This window comes from Scyliorhinus torazame, chromosome 5 (genome assembly GCF_047496885.1).
Source record: "Scyliorhinus torazame isolate Kashiwa2021f chromosome 5, sScyTor2.1, whole genome shotgun sequence".
NCBI lineage: Eukaryota > Metazoa > Chordata > Chondrichthyes > Carcharhiniformes > Scyliorhinidae > Scyliorhinus > Scyliorhinus torazame.
In genome coordinates, this window is record NC_092711.1 from 319874924 (window position 1) to 319896484 (window position 21561).

The following is a 21561-nucleotide window of genomic DNA, read 5'->3' on the forward strand; positions in this document are numbered from 1 at the left end:
CCAAGTGCATTTTCTATAAGCAAGAAGCTGGTAGCAATTTGCATTATGAGATATGTAAAGGTTTGTTGTCTTCAGTGGTTATATCTCAAAAGGAAGTAAACAGGTGTTTCCAGCTTGCAGGTTTTATAAGTCAGCAAGGAAAGGTTAATACATTTTATTTGACCCAAAAGTGGGGGCACCTTGTTATGGAGTCGCCCAATCCCCCTTTATAGCCCTCCTTCATGGTCTTCCGCCTTCATGGCCCCTCCATCATGCCCTGCTCCTTTTCAGGCCCCACCCCTTGACAGCACCAACCTGCTACTGCCCTGCCATGTCCCCAACCACCCAGGGGCTAAAATGTCCTCAGGCACTTCCGGCACGGTCATCACGTCTATCCAGGTAATTCAACAGTGGCTGTAAGAGGGTCTTCATTGAGGAACCTGTGCATTTTAATGTCTTGAGTGGTACCAGCTGCCTCTGCCATGAAAATTTACTTCCAGCACAGACATGCTGTTCAGACACATCAGGGGCGGGATTCTCTGATGTTGAGGCTAAGTGTTGACGCCGTCTTAAACGCCGTTGTGTTTTATGACGGCGTCAACAGGCCCCCAGGAGCAGTGGTCCTGCACCCTACACGGGGCCAGCGCAGCACTGGAGCGACACACTCACCTCCAGCTGTCGATATTGGAGTCAAATTGCCGGTCACAGCGTGTCTGTGCATGCACGCTGCGACCGGCACGAACTCGCGCATGAGCACGAGTTTCCTTCTCCGCGCTGGCCCCGAAGCAACATGGTGTAGAGCTACAGGGGCCAGCGCGGAGTAAAAGAGGCCCCCACCAGGAGGAGAAGGCGGCCCGCCGATCGGTAGGCCTCGATCGCGGGCCAGGCCAAGGTGGAGGCCCCCCCCCCGGGATCGGACACCCCCCCCCCTCCAACCAGGCTGCCCCCCGCAGGATGGACGCTGAGGTCCCGTGGGGTAGGACCGGTGGGACTCTGCCTATCTGGGCAGCCACTCAACCCATCCCGTGCGGAGAATCGCCGGGGGGGGGGGGGGGGGGGAGCCGCGTAAAGCGGCCCCCGACCGGCACCGCTCCAACCGCACCGCCGCCAATGGCAGTGATTTTCTGGTCCGGTGAATCGGCGGACCGGCCCCGTGTGAATCGCGTCCCATCCGCCCTCGGCGATTCTCCAACCCGGGGTCAGAGAATCCCACCCTCGAGGTTGTAAAAGATCCAGACTAAAAAAAATGCTGTCAGAGCACCTGCGCTTTCCAGGAAGCACATCTGACTTTAACATAACCCACTATGAATAAAAGCATTCGGATAGAGCACCTGGTCTTTCTAGGAAGCGCTTCAGAGTAGAAGAAAATCCGCAATTTAAAAAATGCTGTCAGATAGCCCACCTGCTCAAAAGATGAAGCACATTAGAGTTAATGGACTAATGTGAAGTGCTATAAAAACAAACAAAACGAATCACTCCTTTGAGATGGCCTTCAGCTGTCAATCAAGAGGCTGATAAAAGTTAATGGGGTGTGAAATTCAATGTAAGCAACCAAGGTTAAAGGGACAAAAGCAGGCATACTGCAACACTGAACCCGCAGAAAGGAATGTAAATAACGCAGTGCAAAGGGATGAAAGCAGGCGTACTGCAGCTGTGCTTTGACCTGTTATGGGGTGTTACGCATGTAATAAATCAGGCTTCAAGGCTCAGGCCCAAAGTAACCCCCATCCTGGGCGAGACCCCTGACCTGTCCCCCCCCCTTCCAACCCCTAGCACTCTTGAAGGACTACCCCATGGCATCTGGCGAGTGGCTGACGTACCCTTTTGCTCCCTAGAGGTAAGTGGAGAGGGGTACTTACCTACTTTCTCCCCCTCGGAGTCCATTGGTCCCCGCTTTTAAGGACCAATAATGATTTCCATCCCGGTGACGTCCCGCTGGGGAAGTCTGGAGAATACCAGGAGGCTGCATTTGCCTTTAATCTCACTAATGAGATTTAAATGAATACAAAATAGCTAATTTTGTAGATAATGTAGTAGATAATTTTCTCCGCCTTCCTGGACGAGATCCTGGTTAAGCCAGCTGTGCGGGCCTTGTGATTGGAAACTGTTGTGCTCCCGGCACTAATCCCTTTCTGGGGCTTTCCGCCCAGCTCAACATGGCTGGAGAATCACCCTCTGTGTGTTTCAGTTTTATTTCGTTAATGCATGTTTTAATGTAAAGTTTGAATCCCCAAAAGTGCTACTGACATTTGTGACTCTTGAACACAGTAAACATTTATTCTCGTTGTCAGAATACAAATAAAAAGCTTCTGGTACGTGGGCCAAGGTTCCTTTTGGGAATCGGTTAGTGCGACAATTAGCATCTGCAGGATTATAACACTTTGTCAAACTCTTCATCATTTCGAACTCCTCCCTTAATTTTCCCTTCACCTTGCTTGCCCCTGAGGTAATCTTTATTGTTGTCACAAGTAGGCTTACATTAACACTGCAATGAAGTTACTGTGAAAAGCCCCTCGTCGCCACATTCCGGCGCCTGTTCGGGTACACAGAGGGAGAATTCAGAATGTCCAATTCACCTAACAAGCACGTCTTTCGGGACTTGTGGGAGGAAACCGGAGCACCCGGAGGAAACCCGCGCAGACACGGGGAGAACGTGCAGACTCCGCACAGACAGTGACCCAAGTCAGGAATTGAACCTTGGTCACTGGTGCTGTGAAGCAATAGTGCTAACCACTGTGCTACTGAAGATAGCCTCAGTTGTTGAGAATTCACCAACCCTGCTGTATTCAATTTAGAATTTATCCAAACAATATGTGTTGGCACAGTGGTAATGTCACTGGACTAATAATCCAGAGGATCAGCATAACGCTCTGGGGCCATGAGTTCAAATGTCACCACAGGAATTTAAAATCAATTAATAAATCTGCAATTAGCGACCCAGAGAAGGTGACCATGAAGCTATCATCAATTGTCGTAAAACCCCATCTGTCTGTCTGGCAGGGAACACTGGCCTTGCCAGTGACCCCCACCTCCCCCATTTCATAAAGTAACAAAGGTTAAATAAAAACTGCAAGGCATATACACAATCAGCTGTGTTGTATCATTCCATGGTCCTGCCAAAACAGGCCAGGTTAGTGAGCCTAGGGTAGGGTGCTCTCAGAAGGGCAGGTGCAGACTCACGGGCCGAATGGCCTCCTTCTGCACTGTAGGGATTCAATGATCATCAAAGATCTGAGTTAGAGGATGATGAACAGGTGTTAGGTTAATAGTGGTGAGTTAAAACGCGTTGAAAACACAGGGATATTTTCGGCAGAGATTTAATTTAATTAGGCGAGAGCCATCTTATAGAAGAGTTTGTTACAGGTTTATATGAATTCAGATTAATCCAGCATCAAAAACTGATGATTGATAAATGATTGTGAGCAACTCTTCAGATTAATTTCGCAATTTGTGCCAAGCCTGAAGACTGATACTTGCTAATAATTCATGTCAGAAATCTTTATATGTTTGGTATGCGTAACATTTGTTTTTGAAAAACTCCCACTTGCCAAATCTCACTAGACAATCCCACTTCGATCACTACCCATCACAGTCTGAATCCAAGTATAATATCGTGAAACTCTTGTGTAAAAGCCATATCTTCCTGATATTGCACAGCCATCTCCCCAACTAACAATGCCTGTCAAAAACCAAGTCTGTCTGTATCTGGTGACGTGAGGACCCCCACTATCTCCTTGACAGGAATCTTTTTTCCCGTCTGCATTGCCAGCACAAAACATGTTTCCTGTGACGCTGTATTTACTGGAGGCTTTGCACACACTGCGTTCAACATAAGGGATGCTGATTTTCTGTAGCAAATTTGCGGTGGATCCCATATTGGCTAGATATCCCCAGCCGCTAACCGTCCCAGAGGCCTGTCTCATCAGCACCTTTTCAGCAAAGTGCTTCTCCGGGAGGCAAATGGGGATGACGAAGGTATTAAACTGTATTGGTGTTTTTAGCAGGATGAGTGCTATGTCGTGATCGTAAATGCTTCGAGTGGCGTTGTACTTTGGATACAATACCACTCTAACTACTTCATGGTATCTCTCCGTGCCTTCAGTCTTGTTAACATTATGTTCACCTGTGCAAATTGAGAAGATAAGTGTTAAAAAAGGGCAAGAGTACACGAGACAAAATGCAGAATGAGAGAGAGAAAGAGTGGGAACGAGAAAGTGAGAGAGAACAACAGGCGTGCATTTATGTCGCACCTTTCTCGACTTCAGTCCCAAACTGCGTAATGGCCAATGGGGTGTTTCTGAAGTCGTAATAATAATTTTTATTGTCACAAGTAGGCTTACATTAACACTGCAGTGAAGTTACTGTGAAAATCCCCTAGTCGCCACACTCCGGCGCCTGTTCGGGTACACAGAGGGGGAATTCAGAATGTCCAATTCACCCAACAGCACACCTTCCGGGACTTGTGGGAGGAAACCGGAGCACCCGGAGGAAACCTACGCAGATATGGGGAGAACGTGCAAACTCCACACAGACTTCCAAGCCGGGAATCAAACCTGGGACCCTGGCGCTGTGAAGCAACATTGCTGAACACTTTGCTGCCCAAAGTATAGTGACTGTGGGTAAGTAGAAAATGGAGCAGCCAATTTGCACACAGCAAGGCTCCACAATATGATAATAACCGGCTAATCTGCTTGGAGAGGGTGGTTGAAGGATAAATATGACCAGTTGGCCAGGGATAACTCCCCTGTGTGTGAAATAATGACCAGGGGATCTTTTACAGCTCTTCATTCAACAGACAGCATGCCTGGCTGTGCAGCACAGTGTGCGTGTTGTGCTGCTTCTCAGGCAGGTCCCTGTTGCCTATTAAATTAAGGCTTCAGGTCCATAGTTGTTCCAGGGTCCAAGCTTAGCAAGGCAATGTAACAGATCCAGGGACCAATGTGCTCTGGCTGGCAGGTTCCCACTTCCAGTTTCTTCGATATTCAGCCCATTGGAGATGGATGCGTGGCCAGGCACAGCCCATCAAGTGCACTCACGCAGTCCGGACTGGGAGTGTACAGCCAATCGAGTGCACTCACGCAGTCCGGACTGGGAGTGTACAGCCAATCGAGTGCACTCACGCAGTCCGGACTGGGAGTGTACAGCCAATCGAGTGCACTCACGCAGTCCGGACTGGGAGTGTACAGCCAATCGAGTGCACTCACGCAGTCCGGACTGGGAGTGTACAGCCAATCGAGTGCACTCACGCAGTCCGGACTGGGGTGCAGTGGTACTGATGTGTCTTGCAGGATACCACCCTATGTTTGTTTGGCATCCCAAAGAGCAGGACACTGCATTCGCATAGCACTTACCAACAACTACCCGGAATTTCACAGGGTAATAGAAGCAATGAGCGGCTGAAATCACCCACTTCTCATTCAAGATGGTCGCGCCGCAGAACCCTTTCTTCTTGGTATCATCCAGTAACATGACCTTTAACAAGAAGCAGACATACATCATTCAGTCCCAATCCGGACACTGCAATATGTATGTTTTTCATAAAGATTAGGTAAAGGTTACCCAGTGGGGTGGAATGGTGGTTAGCACTGCTGCCTCACCGCGCCAGGGTCCCGGGTTCAATTCTGGCCTCGGGTGACTGTGCGGAGTCTGCACGTTCACCCCGTGTCTGCGTGGCTTTCCTACGGGGACTCCGGTTTCCTCCCAGTCCAAAGATGTGCAGGCCAGGTGGATTGGACATGCTAAATTGCCCCATAGTGTCCAAAAGGTTAGGTGGGGTTACTGGGTTACGAGGATAGGCTGGAGGGCCTATGTAAGGTGCTATTTCCAAGGGTTGGTGCAGACCCGATGGGCCGAATGGCCTCCTTCTGCACTGCAGGGATTCTCTGATTCTCTCAATGAAACAGTCAGCTTACTCTACAAAAGCAAAATTCTGCGGATTCTGGAATCTGATATAAAAACAGAAAGTGCTGGATAAACACAGCAGGTCTGGTGGTATCTGGCAGGGAGGAACAGAATCCCTCTGGTCATTCCGGAAATGAATAACGATTGACAGGCCTGGTGCACCCTCTGCGGAGTGGAGCAGAAAGCCCCGGCCAATGTTTCAGTTCAATGGCTTTGTCAGGACTCCGTTACTCTGTCCCGCCCGTTGGTACATTGACAAACGCAGTCCCAGTCACTGGGGGATCTCTGTGACATACAGACATACAGTGCTCAAACGTCAATGCTCTGCCCAGTTGTGTCCATCTGCACTTTGCCCTTCAGTATTATTAAGCTGCAGTCAGTGTTTCCTGCAGCAGTAACACCGCCATCATTCGCAGGGATTAGGAAGGGTTCAGTACACAAAAGACAACCGGACATTAATGAGGTGTTATTTACTTGAAAAATGAAACGAAATGAAAATCCCTTATTGTCACAAGTAGGCATCAAATGACGTTACTGTGAAAAGCCCCTAGTCGCCACATTCCGGCACCTGTTCGGGGAGGCTGGTACGGGAATTGAACCGTGCGGCTGTCCTGCCTTGGTCTGCTTTCAAAGCCAGCAATTTAGCCCTGTGCGAAATCAGCCCCTATACGAGTCCCTATGCTTTATACGAATGGAAAGACTGGGGATCTGAAATACAAATAGAAAATGCTGGAAAACACAGCACCTGTGGAGAGAAGCGGATTGTTGGGGGGGGGGGGGGGGGGGGGCGTGGAGTGGTACAATGAAAGGCATCCAGATGGAAGCCCAATGTGTTCCCACCACTAGGAATATTCCTCGTTTCCAGAATGGTGACCGGTAACCAATTAAATCAATTGATTGGATTATTGATAGCCAATGTTCCAGGCAACTGGGTTTTCCCAATCAACTTAGTCCCAAAGCTTTATGGGCAATTTGCCAGATGCATTGAGGTGCCCCCTGCAGCTTCCCAGGAGGGGTGAGCGAGGAGGTGCGGAGGAACACCTTCCTCTCCAGGAAATCCAAGGCCCACGGAAGAACAACTGGTGATACTGGCTGTTCCCGTGATGGCCCTGAAGCCATTACTGGTGGATCCATCCCTCTGATTGCTGGGGCCTGCCTGCCTGGCCTGGTCTGGTACATCCATAATTCTCTTACGGCCCTTCAAAGGTGGCTCAGGTTGGAGTGTCTCTCCTTTTCCCCTTGTGGTCCAGCAGCAACCCTTCAATCGGTGGACCGTCAAGGCTGCGACTAACCCTCTGGTCATGAATCCTACATTCATTAAAATATAAAGACCATACCTGCCAAGGACATTGTCCCTTCAGACATTCTTCACCACCTACTATTCTGCCATCTTGAGCTGCTTCGGGTTGGATGTGGTTGTAGTTGTAGGTTCGTGTGATATTACTGATCTTGGAAGCAGCCGTTTTATTGCCTCTATGTGACTTGTCGGTCGTGTTATCTGGATGCGGGTTGACTGAGGTGGTGCTGTTAGCTTCCGAATCCGGCATCGAATTGGTGTTAAGTGATCGCACTGCATTGATGGCCGCAGTTTGTCCACATGGGTGTTCCACTGTTAAATCAGAAAGAAATGAATAAACATCGGATGCCCCGCTGTCTCTGCAACAGTGTCCGCTCTCTGAGCTTCATTCCAAAACAGAAGCAAAACCATGTGGATGCAGAAGTCACCGTTAATGGGGGGGGGGGGGGGGGGGGGGGGGGGGGTCCCACCCGGGGAATGTTTCCTGAGGGGGTCCCACCCGGGGAATGTTTCCTGAGGGTGAGAGTGCATCAGGGAGCCATCCCGACACGGCTCCCTGCCAACTACTCGGTCACCCGACCCTCGCTCCAGGTCCACTACCTCTGGGCAGAACAATTCAGTCAAAATGTGGGCAGCACGGTAGCATTGTGGATAGCACAATTGCTTCACAGCACCAGGGTCCCAGGTTCGATTCCCCGCTGGGTGACTGTCTGTGCGGAGTCTGCACGTTCTCCCCATGTGTGCGTGGGTTTCCTCCGGGTGCTCCGGTTTCCTCCCACAGTCCAAAGATGTGCAGGTTAGGTGGTTTGGCCATGATAAATTGCCCTTGGTGTCCAAAATTGCCCTTAGTGTTGGGTGGAGGTGTTGACCTTGGGTAGGGTGCTCTTTCCAAGAGCCGGTGCAGACTCGATGGGCCGAATGGCCTCCTTCTGCACTGTAAATTCTATGAAAAAGAAGTCCAGGGAATCAGCGGGCAGCAATTCGCCAGATGACCATAATGTGGGAAAATAGTAGTTTGATCACTTTGGAGCAAGAGTAAGAAAACAAAAATGTAAACAGACCTGAGAGTGGATCTGTGTGACAAAGTACATGGTACGATATGCAAGGACAGCGAGTAATTAGAAGACAAATGGGATGGCCTTTATTGCCAGGGGAAATGGAGTATAAGAGTAGGGACATCTTGTTACATCTGCATTGGGCACTGTTGAGACCACGCCTGGAGTAGTGTGTCCAGATTTGGGTCTCCCTGTTTAAGAAGTTTAATTGAATTGGAAACAGTTCAGGAAAGGTTCAATAGGTTGATTCCTGGGACCTAGGATGGTCTTGTGAGGAAAGGCTGAGCAGTTTGGACCGACACTCATTGGAGTTTAGAAGAATGAGAGGCGATCTTATTGAGACATTTAAGTATGCTGAAGGGGCTTGACAGGACCAATGCTGAGTGGAAGGCTCCCCTCATGGGGGAATCTAAAACCAAAGGACTAGTTTCGGAATAAGATGTCACCCACTTGAAATGGAGATAAGGTGGACTTTGTTTTCTCAGAGAGTGATTAATCTTTGCAATTGTCTCCCTCAGAGCTGTGGAGACTGAGCCATTGAACATACACAACGGTGCGATAAGCAGATTCATTAACTGTCGGGGAGTTGAGAGTTGTGGGGGTTAGGTAGGAAAATGGAATTAAGGACAAGATTAGAACAACCACGATTCATTGAATTGTGGATCTCGCTCGAGGAATCTACACCTGCTCCTGTTTCTTGAGTTCTGAAACCAAAGCAGATGTCTAATGCATCTTTGTTCTGTTTACACAATGTTTCCCAGTTCTCCATTACTGGGGATTTTCCTCATCCCATGTCCGGGTCTGTTGTAGACTAACTGATAGGGACTAATTGCTGGGATTACTCAACCAATGCATTATTGTCAGTTCATGCTTTTTATTCATTTACGGGATGTTGGCATCGCTGGCTAGGCCAACATTTAGCGCCCGACCCAAATTGCCCTTGAGATGTTGGTTGTGAGCTGCACCCATAAACTGCTTCAGCCCACGTGGTGCAGGTACAGCTGCAGTGCTGTTAGGGAGGGAGTTCCAGGATTTTCCCCCAGCGACAGTGAAGGATCAGCGATATATTCCCAGGCTGGTGAGTCACTAGGAGGAGAACTTCCAGGTGCTGGGGTTCACATCTGTCTGCTGCCCTCGTCAAGCGTTATTGTCAAGGATTAGAAAGTGCTGCCTAAGGAGCCGTGGCGAGTTCCTGTGGCGCATCCTGCAGATGGTGCACATGGCTAGCACTGTGCATGGGTAGTGGAGGGAGCGAATGTTTGCAGAAGGCTTCCAATCAAGCGGGTTGCTTTATCCTGGATGGTGTTGAGCTTCTTGAGTGTTGTTGCAGCCGCACTCATCCAGGCAAGTGGAGAGTATTCCATCACACTCCTGGCTTGTGCCTTGGAGATGATAGACCGGCTTTGGGGAGTCAGGAGGTTTTGGAGCTTTGATATGAGCTTGGCTGGGATTATGGTGTTGAAGGAATAGTGGAGGTGATGGTGCATGTTAATCAGCAGGCAGTTTCCTTGCCCATGTTTGGCCTAATGCCATGAGACTTCATTGGGTCCAGCCTAAATTTTGAAGACTTCCCAAGGCAACCCTCTCCTAACCGTATATCACTGTGCTGCCACGCCGTGCGTCAGGACATACCCAGTGATGGTGACAGTGCGATCTGGGACATGATCTCGAAGGTATGTGACTTCAGGGATTGTAGCTAATGTTACCCCACTACTTAAAAAGGGAGTGATGCTTGATCAATAACTCCAGAAGCGAGATTGGAGACAATTGAAGGCTTTATTGTACTAGATGTTTCCCCCAGCAGCGTAGGTACAGCATGCAGCTGCTGGGGTGACACAGGCTCTTATACTCCGCCTTACTGGGCGGAATCAGCAGGCAGGCTTCACCAATGAAATAGCAGTCTCAGGTACCTCCCACACCAATGGTCTTACAGCATTATTCAGGGTACCGTAATACCCCTAATACCGACTACCACAGGGAGATAAAGAAAAAACAGGAAATTTGAGACCAGTCAGCCGGACGTCCGTAGTAGGGAAAATTCCAGAATCTATTATCGAAGGTTTTTTAGCAGATCATTTGGAAAATAGTGGTAGAATCAATATAGTCAGCACGGATTTATGAAAGGGAAATTATGCTTGATTGATCGGGGATGTAATCAGTAGAATTGATGAAGGGGAGCCAGTGAGATGCGGTTTATTTGGACTTTCCGAAGGCTTTCGACAAAGTCCCACGTAAGAGATTAGCATGAAACATTGAAGCGTGTGGGATTGAGATGAATAGAAAACACGGTAACACAGTTGCTTCACAGCGCCAGGGTCCCGGGTTCGATTCCCGGCTTGGGTCACTGTCTGTGCGGCGTCTGCACGTTCTCCCCGTGAATTGGCCAAATAGGCCATGCTCTGTCTGGTAACTGGTGGTGATTGGATCCTACCCCAGTCGGATGCTTCTCAGAGATCGCAAGGAGACTTTGAGTCCTAGACACACAATAACAAAGGACATGCTCTTTCAATCTCTCACCAGAAAGGTCATGTGTGCTGTATTTCTAAATACAGAGACCTGAATCAATCCACAGCAAATACCTCCAACTGGAAGCAAAGTTTGAGGAGGAGAAAGGTATTGGAAGCAGCCATCTGAAACAAAGACCCTTTTTCTTTTACTTATGATTTTTGCCCCTCTCCTACCCTCGCTGTTTGTCTGTCTTATGTGTGTATGTAGAGGGTGCCGTGTTAAGCACAGTAAGATAACATGGGCTGCAACTGGATGCAGCTTTACCTGAGAGATACTCCACACCTTGAAAGTTAGTTCAATCTGATTTATTGAACTTGTCACACAGCTAGCTCAATCCTCTGTGAGTTTGACTCTCTGCTAACCTAGTGTGATTAATCTGTCTGACTGAACCAGACTAGCTCTTAGCCACGTGCTGTAGGAGTTATATGATATGTACACCCTGACTCACACCGTAGATGTGACCAGTGGAAAGAGGTGGAGTGTGAGTGCCTCGTGCCTTTTATAGTGGGAAACCACCCCCAAGTGTTCTGCCTGCTGATTGGTCATGTCCTGTTCTCTGTATTCATTAGCTGCCTGCTTGTATCTCATTATGTGCATGTCTGCATATCATGACAGAGGGAGGGGGCAAGTTGACTTGTGGAATTAAGAATTAGATAATCGTTAACCGGTTGTATTTGCTGCGTATTTCATTACAGTTCTCGTTATTAATAAAAAGTAATTGTGTTTAAATTTACAAACTTGGTGACTGTAATTATTGGGCAGCCAAGGGCCAAAGAATTTTCAAAGAATTATTGATGGATTAATTTGTGTTGTGACTCCGGGTCCAGTGGGGCTGGAATTGACTATGCACCAGCCCAGGTTACCATAACACAAGGTTCGCATCACATTCTGCTCCATTACCAAGACAGCCTTCAAACGTGTCAGGACAAGATGTGGTTGAATTACACTTGAACAACACGGATACACTTACGAGGAAGCTGTACAACCACATGATGGGAAGGTGAGTAGAAGAACATATTAATAGTGTGAGATAGGGGTGGGAGAACAGTAATTGGGGACACAAAGCTGAATGGAGCAGAGGGTTGAATCTCCCTTTTCTGAAATGATACTCAATGAAACTCTATCTAACAGGATGTGATATTGTAGGCTTCACCTTCAGGGGTACAGGAGCGTTGATCTGTGTCGAGTTTGTACGTCGGGGCACACACACACTTCACTCCTCTCGTTGCATCAGCATTGCAGAAATGATGACAATTCCCGTTATCCAAACTGCACAATTTTATTGGCTCTGCAAAAGTGCAAAACTATTGTTATGATTCCCACGGGGAAACCGTTACCTCATTTCACCAAATTTATTGAATGACCCCAAAATGAAGAAATTATCAACTGGATTCCACTTTTTGTAGCTTTTACTTTAAGATCAGTCAGAACTAATACAAATTACATAAGAATGTGGGCAGCACGGTAGCACAGTGGTTAGCACTGTTGCTTCACGGCTCCAGGGTCCCAGGTTCGATTCCTGGCTTAGGTCACTGTCTGTGTTTTCTGTATGGGTTTCCTCCGGGTGCTCCGGTTTCCTCCCACAAGTCCCGAAAGACGTGCTGTTAGGTGAATTGGACATTCTGAATTCTCCCTCTGTGTACCCGAACAGGCGCCGGAGTGTGGCGACTAGGGGCTTTTCACAGTAACTTAATTGCAGTGTTAATGTAAGCCTACTTGTGACACTAAAAAAGATGTCCATTCTAATAATAATCTTTATTGTCACAAGTTTACTGTGAAACTCCTCTAGTCGCCACATTCCGGCACCTGTTCGGGTACACTGAGGGAGAATTCAGAATGCCCAATTCACCTAACAAGCGCATCTTTCGGGACTTGTGGGAGGAAACCGGAGCACCCGGAGGAAACCCACGCAGGCACGGGGAGAACATAGAACATAGAACATAGAAAATACAGCACAGAACAGGCCCTTCGGCCCACGATGTTGTGCCGAACCTTTGTCCTAGATTAATCATAGATTATCATTGAATTTACAGTGCAGAAGGAGGCCATTCGGCCCTTTGAGTCTGCACCGGCTCTTGGAAAGAGCACCCTACCCAAACTCAACACCTCCACCCAACACCAAGGGCAATTTGGACATTAAGGGCAATTTATCATTGGCCAATTCACCTAACCCGCACATCTTTGGACTGTGGGAGGAAACCGGAGCACCCGGAGGAAACCCACGCAGACACGGGGAGGACGTGCAGACTCCGCACAGACAATGACCCAATCCGGAATCGAACCTGGGACCATGGAGCTGTGAAGCAATTGTGCTATCCACAATGCTACCGTGCTGCCCTTAAGAACAAATAAATCTACACTATATCATTTTACCGTCATCCATGTACCTATCCAATAGCTGCTTGAAGGTCCCTAATGTTTCCGACTCAACTACTTCCACAGGCAGTGCATTCCATGCCCCCACTACTCTCTGGGTAAAGAACCTACCTCTGATATCCCTCCTATATCTTCCACCTTTCACCTTAAATTTATGTCCCCTTGTAATGGTGTGTTCCACCCGGGGAAAAAGTCTCTGACTGTCTACTCTATCTATTCCCCTGATCATCTTATAAACCTCTATCAAGTCGCCCCTCATCCTTCTCCGCTCTAATGAGAAAAGGCCTAGCACCCTCAGCCTTTCCTCGTAAGACATACTCTCCATTCCAGGCAACATCCTGGTAAATCTCCTTTGCACCTTTTCCAGAGCTTCCACATCCTTCCTAAAATGAGGCGACCAGAACTGTACACAGTACTCCAAATGTGGCCTTACCAAAGTTTTGTACAGCTGCATCATCACCTCACGGCTCTTAAATTCAATCCCTCTGTTAATGAACGCGAGCACACCATAGGCCTTCTTCACAGCTCTATCCACTTGAGTGGCAACTTTCAAAGATGTATGAACATAGACCCCAAGATCTCTCTGCTCCTCCACATTGCCAAGAACTCTACCGTTAACCCTGTATTCCGCATTCATATTTGTCCTTCCAAAATGGACAACCTCACACTTTTCAGGGTTAAACTCCATCTGCCACTTCTCAGCCCAGCTCTGCATCCTATCTATGTCTCTTTGCAGCCGACAACAGCCCTCCTTACTATCCACAACTCCACCAATCTTTGTATCGTCTGCAAATTTACTGACCCACCCTTCAACTCCCTCATCCAAGTCATTAATGAAAATCACAAACAGCAGAGGACCCAGAACTGATCCCTGCGGTACGCCACTGGTAACTGGGATCCAGGCTGAATATTTGCCATCCACCACCACTCTCTGACTTCTATCGGTTAGCCAGTTTGTTATCCAACTGGCCAAATTTCCCACTATCCCATGCCTCCTTACTTTCTGCATAAGCCTACCATGGGGAACTTTATCAAATGCCTTACTAAAATCCATGTACACTACATCCACTGCTTTACCTTCATCCACATGCTTGGTCACCTCCTCAAAGAATTCAATAAGACTTGTAAGGCAAGACCTACCCCTCACAAATCCGTGCTGACTATCCCTAATCAAGCAGTGTCTTTCCAGATGCTCAGAAATCCTATCCTTCAGTACCCTTTCCATTACTTTGCCTACCACCGAAGTAAGACTAACTGGCCTGTAATTCCCAGGGTTATCCCATGTCCCTTTTTTGAACAGGGGCACGACATTCGCCACTCTCCAATCCCCTGGTACCACCCCTGTTGACAGTGAGGACGAAAAGATAATTGCCAACGGCTCTGCAATTTCATCTCTTGCTTCCCATAGAATCCTTGGATATATCCCGTCAGGCCCGGGGGACTTGTCTATCCTCAAGTTTTTCAAAATGCCCAACACATCTTCCTTCCTAACAAGTATTTCCTCGAGCTTACCAGTCTGTTTCACACTGTCCTCTCCAACAATATCGCCCCTCTCATTTGTAAAGACAGAAGAAAAGTACTCGTTCAAGACCTCTCCTATCTCTTCAGACTCAATACACAATCTCCCGCTACTGTCCTTGATTGGACGTGCAGACTCCGCACAGACAGTGACCTAAGCCGGGAATCAAACCTGGGACTCTGGCGCTGTGAAGCAACAGTGCTAACCACTGTGCCATCCCGCCGTCCATAAATGATACTTCAAATAAAAAAGGTAAATATCACTTTAAATTGTCGAGTCGACAATTTAAAGTGACACACACATGTGGCACCATCTGCAATGTGGCAGTCTTTCTAACTTAGACTCTGGTATATAGGACCTCTCTCCTTTCCACTCAATCGAATCAGGCCTTGAGTCATGTTGACCTGAAATTAATTCTCATCCAAAGTCCTTGGGTGTGGTTAACACATCTACCAACCATCGTGCACTTGGGTCAGATCAGATCTGATGTTGTAACTTTCCACTCTTTCTTCATTTCTAACCAACCAACCAACAGTAGCGGGTTCATGATCTGATCCTCTGACACGTACGCTCAGCACTTACACATGCCTGAGCTATTCACTGCGATTTGAGGATTCTACTCCACTTCCCCAAGAGCTTCTCGAATTCTATTATTCTTTTCCTGCCAAACAGAAATCTAATCTTTTCACACAGAGCTCAACTGGTTCCTAAACCAGAGGTTTGATAACTGTCTCCTGCAGCAGCACATCTATGTGTCTGCCAGTCACATGGCTACTTTCTTAACTTACTTCCTGTTAGTACTGCACCCAGGCGACGCCTCACCAGGTCATATGGACCAATATGGGATATGGTCATATGGGATTTATCCTAGGATTCTCTGGGAGGCCAGGGAAGAGATTGCTGGACCTTTGGCTTTGATTTTTATGTCATCATTGGCTACAGGAATAGTGCCAGAGGACTGGAGGATAGCAAATGTGGTCCCTTTGTTCAAAAAGGGGAGTAGAGACAACCCCGGCAACTATAGACCGGTGAGCCTCACGTCTGTAGTGGGTAAAGTCTTGGAGGGGATTATAAGAGACAAGATTTATAATCATCTAGATAGGAATAATATGATCAGGGATAGTCAGCATGGCTTTGTGAAGGGTAGGTCATGCCTCACAAACCTTATCGAGTTCTTTGAGAAGGTGACTGAACAGGTAGATGAGGGTAGAGCAGTTGATGTGGTGTATATGGATTTCAGCAAAGCGTTTGATAAGGTTCCCCACGGTAGGCTATTGCAGAAAATACGGAGGCTGGGGATTGAGGGTGATTTAGAGATGTGGATCAGAAATTGGCTAGCTGAAAGAAGACAGAGGGTGGTGGTTGATGGGAAATGTTCAGAATGGAGTTCAGTTACAAGTGGAGTACCACAAGGATCTGTTCTGGGGCTGTTGCTGTTTGTCATTTTTATCAATGTCCTAGAGGAAGGCGCAGAAGGGTGGGTGAGTAAATTTGCAGATGATACTAAAGTCGGTGGTGTTGTCGATAGTGTGGAAGGATATAGCAGGTTACAGAGGGATATAGATAAGCTGCAGAGCTGGGCTGAGAGGTGGCAAATGGAGTTTAATGTAGAGAGGTGCTTCACTTTGGAAGGAATAACAGGAATGCGGAATATTTGGCTAATGGAAAAGTTCTTGAAACTGTGGATGAGCAGAGGGATCTAGGTGTCCATGTACATAGATCCCTGAAAGTTGCCACCCAGGTTCATAGGGTTGTGAAGAAGGCCTATGGAGTGTTGGCCTTTATTGGTAGAGGGATTGAGTTCCGGAGTCAGGAGGTCATGTTGCAGCTGTACAGAACTCTGGTTCGGCCGCATTTGGAGTATTGCGTACAGTTCTGGTCACCGCATTATAGGAAGGACGTGGAGGCTTTGGAGCGGGTGCAGAGGAGATTTACCAGGATGTTGCCTGGTATGGAGGGAAAATCTTATGAGGAAAGGCTGATGGACTTGAGGTTGTTTTCGTTGGAGAGAAGAAGGTTAAGAGGAGACTTTATAGAGGCATACAAAATGATCAGGGGGTTGGATAGGGTGGACAGTGAGAGCCTTCTCCCGCGGATGGAAATGGCTGGCACGAGGGGACATAGCTTTAAACTGAGGGGTAATAAATATAGGACAGAGGTCAGAGGTAGGTTCTTTACGCAAAGAGTAGTGAGGCCGTGGAATGCTCTACCTGCTACAGTAGTGAACTCGCCAACATTGAGGGCATTTAAAAGTTTATTGGATAAACATATGGATGATAATGGCATAGTGTAGGTTAGATGGCTTTTGTTTCGGTGCAACATTGAGGGCTGAAGGGCCTGTACTGCGCTGTATTGTTCTATGTTCTATGTTCTAATATTTTTCATTATTCAAGAAAATTACAATTGATTCTTTTACAATTATACAAACTCTTCAATGTCCTTTTTAAACATCCTTGAATCCAATTCCAGGTCCCACAAACAGTATAAAGAAATTATACATTTTCCTTACTGTACTCCTTTTGGGTCAAAGGTTAATAATTATAACGATAACCTTTTATTGTCACAAGTATGAAGTTGCTGTGAAAAGCCCCTAGACACCAAATGGCAAATGGAGTTTATCCCAGACAAATGTGAAGTAATGCATGTTGGTAGGTCTAACATAGAGGGGAAATATACAGTAAAAAGCAAACCTCTTAGGAATATAAGAAGTCAGAGAGATCTGGCCATACAGGTCCACAGATCTTTGAAGGTGGCAACACAAGTTCGTGTAAGCTGGTACGGGAATTGGACCCACGCTGCTAGCCTGTTCTGCATCACAAACCAGCTGTCTAGCTCACTGAGCTAAACCAGTTGTCACACTATTTAGCGACTAACAATTGTTATAGAACATCAAAGCTGTGGCTGCTGGGAATCTGAAATAAAATTTGAAAATGCTGGATATACTCAGCATCTGTGGAGAGAGATACAGAGTTAATGTTTCGAGCCAATGACCCGTGTACAGAACAGTTCTATAAAGGTGACAATGGACTCAAAACGCTAACTCTGCTTCTCGCTCCACAGAGGCTGCCAGACTGCTGAATTAATCCAGCATTTTCTGTTTTTATTTACTGCTATAGAACATGTTTGCTGGTCTGATTAGTAAGTTCGTGGGTGACACCAAGATTGGTGGAGTGGCAGATAGTGTTGAGGACTGTCAGAGGATACAGCAGGACGTAGATAGGTTGGAGACTTGGGCAGAGAAATGGCAAATGGAGTTGATCCCAGACAAATGTGAAGTAGTGTATGTTGGTAGGTCTAACATAGAGGGGAAATATACAGTAAAAAGCAAACCTCTTAGGAATATAAGAAGTCAGAGAGATCTGGGTGTGCAGGTCCACAGATCTTTGAAGGTGGCAACACAAGTGGACAAAGTAGTCAAGAAAGCAGACGGAATGCTTGTCGTCATTGGACGGGAAATCGAGTATAAAAACTGGCAAGTCATGCTACAGTTGTAAAGAACCTTGGTCAGGCCGCACTTGGAATATTGGGCACAATTCTGGTCGCCGCACTACCAGAAGGGTGTGGAAGCTTTGGAGCGGGTGCAGAGGAGGTTACCAGGATGTTGCCTGGTCTGGAGGGTATTAGCGATGCGGAGAGGCTGAATAGACTCGGTCTGTTTTCATTAGAAAGGCGGAGATTGAGGGGTGACCTGATAGAGGTCTACAAGATAATGAGGGGCATGGATAGAGTGGATGGGCAGGCACTCTTTCCCAGGGTGGAGGGCTCAGTCACCAGGGGGCATAGGTTTAAGGTCCGTGGGGCAAAGTTTAGAGGCGATGTGCGAGGCAGGTTTTTTACACAGAGGGTGGTGAGTGGCTGGAACGCGTTGCCAGGGGAGGTTGTGGAAACAGATACATTAACGGCGTTCAAAAGGCATCTAGACAAACACATGGATAGGACGGGTATAGAGGGATACGGCACAAGGAAGTGCTGAGGGTTTCGGCCAAGGGTGGAATCATGGCCGGTACAGGCTTGGAGGGCCGAATGGCCTTTTCCTGTGCTGTATTGGTCTTTGTTCTTTGACATGCTAACGTATTCAAATAATCATTTTTTATATTTCCAATGATCTTCTGTTTATGCTACCTCTCAGACTGGCTATTCCTGCCATTTGTGCGGCACAAATGTAACTTGCCACTTATCAGCCCAAGTCTGAATGCTGTCTAGGTCTTGCTGAATGTGGGCATGGACTGCTTCAGTTTCAGAGGAGTCGTGAATGATACTGAATACTTTGTAATCTTCAGCCAACATCTCCGCCTCTGATCTAATGTTAGAGGGACGATCATTTGCGAAGCAGCTGAAGACTGTTGGGCCTAGAACGCTCCTCTAAGCAATTCTTGCAGTGATGTTCCGGGACTGAAATGATTTCCCTTCAGTAACCGCAACCACCAGCTCGGTTTGACTCTAACCAATGGGGATTTTACCCACTGACCTCAATTTTACTATGTCTCCTTGATGCCACACTTGGACAAAAGTTGCCTTGATGTCAACGGTAGTCACTGTCAAATTAGATGCCCTGTTTCATACATTACATTTCAAAAAGTGCCCAAATCCCTGTAGAGCATTTCGATATATTGCGAAGCTGGGGAAGGTGTTACAGAAATGCAAATCCTTCTCTTTCCCCAGTGCTACATAAAAACACGTGGGCAACTGGGAAGTATGGAGTGAGGCACTGCGAAGGGTAAACGGGACCTCCTCTTGTGCTAGGGTGAGCCTGATACAGTTTAAGGTGGTGCACAGGGTGCATATGACTCGGGTGAGAATGAGTGGGTTCTTTCAGGGGGTAGCAGATGAGTGTGAGAGGTGTGGGCGGGGGGCCAGCGCATCACACGCACATGTTTCGGTGTTCCGAACAATTGGGAAGATTCTGGGCGGGGGTGTTAACGGTCTTACATAGATTTAAATAGATTTGCGTAGAATTTACAGTCCAGAAGGAGGCCATTCGGCCCATCAAGTCTGCACCGGCTCTTGGAAAGAGCACCCTACACAAGGTCAACACCTCCACCCTATCCCCTGTAACCCAGTAACCCCACCCAACACTAAGGGCAATTTTGGACACTAAGGGCAATTTTTCATGGCCAATCCACCTAACCCGCGCATCTTTGGACTGTGGGAGGAAACCGGAGCACCCGGAGGAAACCCACGCAGACACGGGGAGGACGTGCAGACTCCGCACAGACAGTGACCCAAGCCGGAATCGAACCTGGGACCCTGGAGCTGTGGAGCAATTGTGCTGACCACTGTGCTACCGTGCTGCCCCTATCTTAGCCAGGATGGCGGAGGGGGAGGTGGACCTGCACCCTTTGGTGGCGATATTCGGGGTTTCAGAGAAGACGGAGCTCATGGAGAGGAGGAAGGCTGATGTTGTGGCCTTCACCTCTCTGATTGCACGGCGACGAATTTTGCTGGAGTGGCGATCTGGGTGACCTGTACAACTTCCTGCGGTTAGAAAAGATAAAGGTAAGGGACGCTGCAGTGGGGTTTGAGAAAAGTTGAGGGGCTGTTCATCGCAGTGGGAGCGTGGAGGGGTGAAAAAGGGGAAATATCTGTATAGACTGTATAGTTGCTTGTTGGGAAGTCTGTTTCCCAGGGTGTTTATTTGCTGTAAACTGTTTTGATACATGTTTGCAATAAAATACATTTAAAAAAAAAAAAACAATTTGGCTGCATCCACTCAGAAAATTATCCTCGTTGTTTTCTTACCTATTTCACAGTTTTTTCCTTGAAAACCTGGTCTGCACCAACAGGTGTAGGAGGCGATGCCGTCCTTACATTCACTGTCATTTTGGCAAGGATCAGATTCGCATTGGTTACCATCTGAAAATAAATCATTGCGGCTGCAATATCAGTCCAGACCTCCAGCCACCAGAGAGTTCTTAATCTTGGGGAAATACCATGGGTGGAACTTAGCAGCAAAGACAATGAGACTGATTCCAAATCCGACTAAACTGAAGGAGCCGTGATAACCTGGGACAGTTCGATACTCAGAACATCTTTAAACCGTAACCAACGACTTGATGTAAATTACTGAGCTGCGATGGGGTCGACAACTTCAATATTTTGCCCAATCCTAAATACCAAGAGAGAAGAGAGACCTTGAGAGAACGCCCTTATTCAAAAAGAGAGGGGGGCAGAATTTGGGAAATCACAGACCCGTTAGTTTAATGCCTGTTGTTGGGAAATTGTTAGAATCAATTATCAAAGAAGTAATATCAGGACGTTTGGAAAGTCAAAACGTTATCCATCAGAGTCAGCGTGGTTTTATGAAGAACAAATCATGTTTGACTAATTTGCTAGAGTTCCTCGAAGATGTAACAAGCCAAGTGGATAATGGGGATGCTGTAGATGTAGTATACCTAGACTTCCAGAAGGCGTTTGATAAGGTGCCGCACAGAAGGCTAATTCACAAGGTTGGATCACATGGGATTAGGGGTAATTTATCAGCTTGGATAGAAGACTGGCTGACGGCCAGGTGACAGAGAGTCGGGATAAATGGGACTTTTTCTGGATGGCTGGATGTAACTCTGCCACATGGTTCAGTCCTTGGGCTCCAGCTATTTTCAATCTATATTAACGGCTTGGATACAGGGTGTGGTATTATAGGTATTACAGTACCTGATAGGCTAAAGCATCATTGGTGGAAACTGTATGCTTTCTATTGGTTAGAATGTATGGTAGCTCCGCCCTGCTAGGCGGGGTATAAGAACCCGTGCCGCCCCTGCAGCCCTCATTCTGTACCTGAGCTGCTGGGGGAAACATCTAGCTTATTAAAGCCTTCAGTTGGACTACAACCTCGCTTTAGTGGTCATTGATCGTGCATCAATTTAATAAGCTAGAATTGTAAGAAGAAAGGATGGAGCTCCGAATCAAGCCGGAGTGTCTGCAACTTA

General features: G+C 47.4%; 1 protein-coding gene across 2 annotated transcripts in view; it reads right to left on the reverse strand.

Moving 5' to 3' along the window:
• Nucleotides 1–3280: 3280 nt before the first annotated feature.
• Nucleotides 3281–21561, reverse strand: part of LOC140421314 (coagulation factor IX-like) — a 34545-nt gene continuing 16264 nt past the window's right edge. Inside the window, exons 5-9 of one of the 2 annotated variants that reach the window (XM_072505957.1) lie at nucleotides 20375–20488; nucleotides 11894–12028; nucleotides 7218–7489; nucleotides 5331–5451; nucleotides 3281–4102 (exon numbers count right to left, since the gene is read on the reverse strand). In XM_072505957.1, coding sequence (XP_072362058.1) covers nucleotides 3537–4102; nucleotides 5331–5451; nucleotides 7218–7489; nucleotides 11894–12028; nucleotides 20375–20488 — 1208 coding nt within the window. In that variant the 3' untranslated portion in view covers nucleotides 3281–3536. The remainder of the gene's footprint in view (nucleotides 4103–5330; nucleotides 5452–7217; nucleotides 7490–11893; nucleotides 12029–20374; nucleotides 20489–21561) is intronic. The other variant, XM_072505958.1, reaches the window with a different exon arrangement.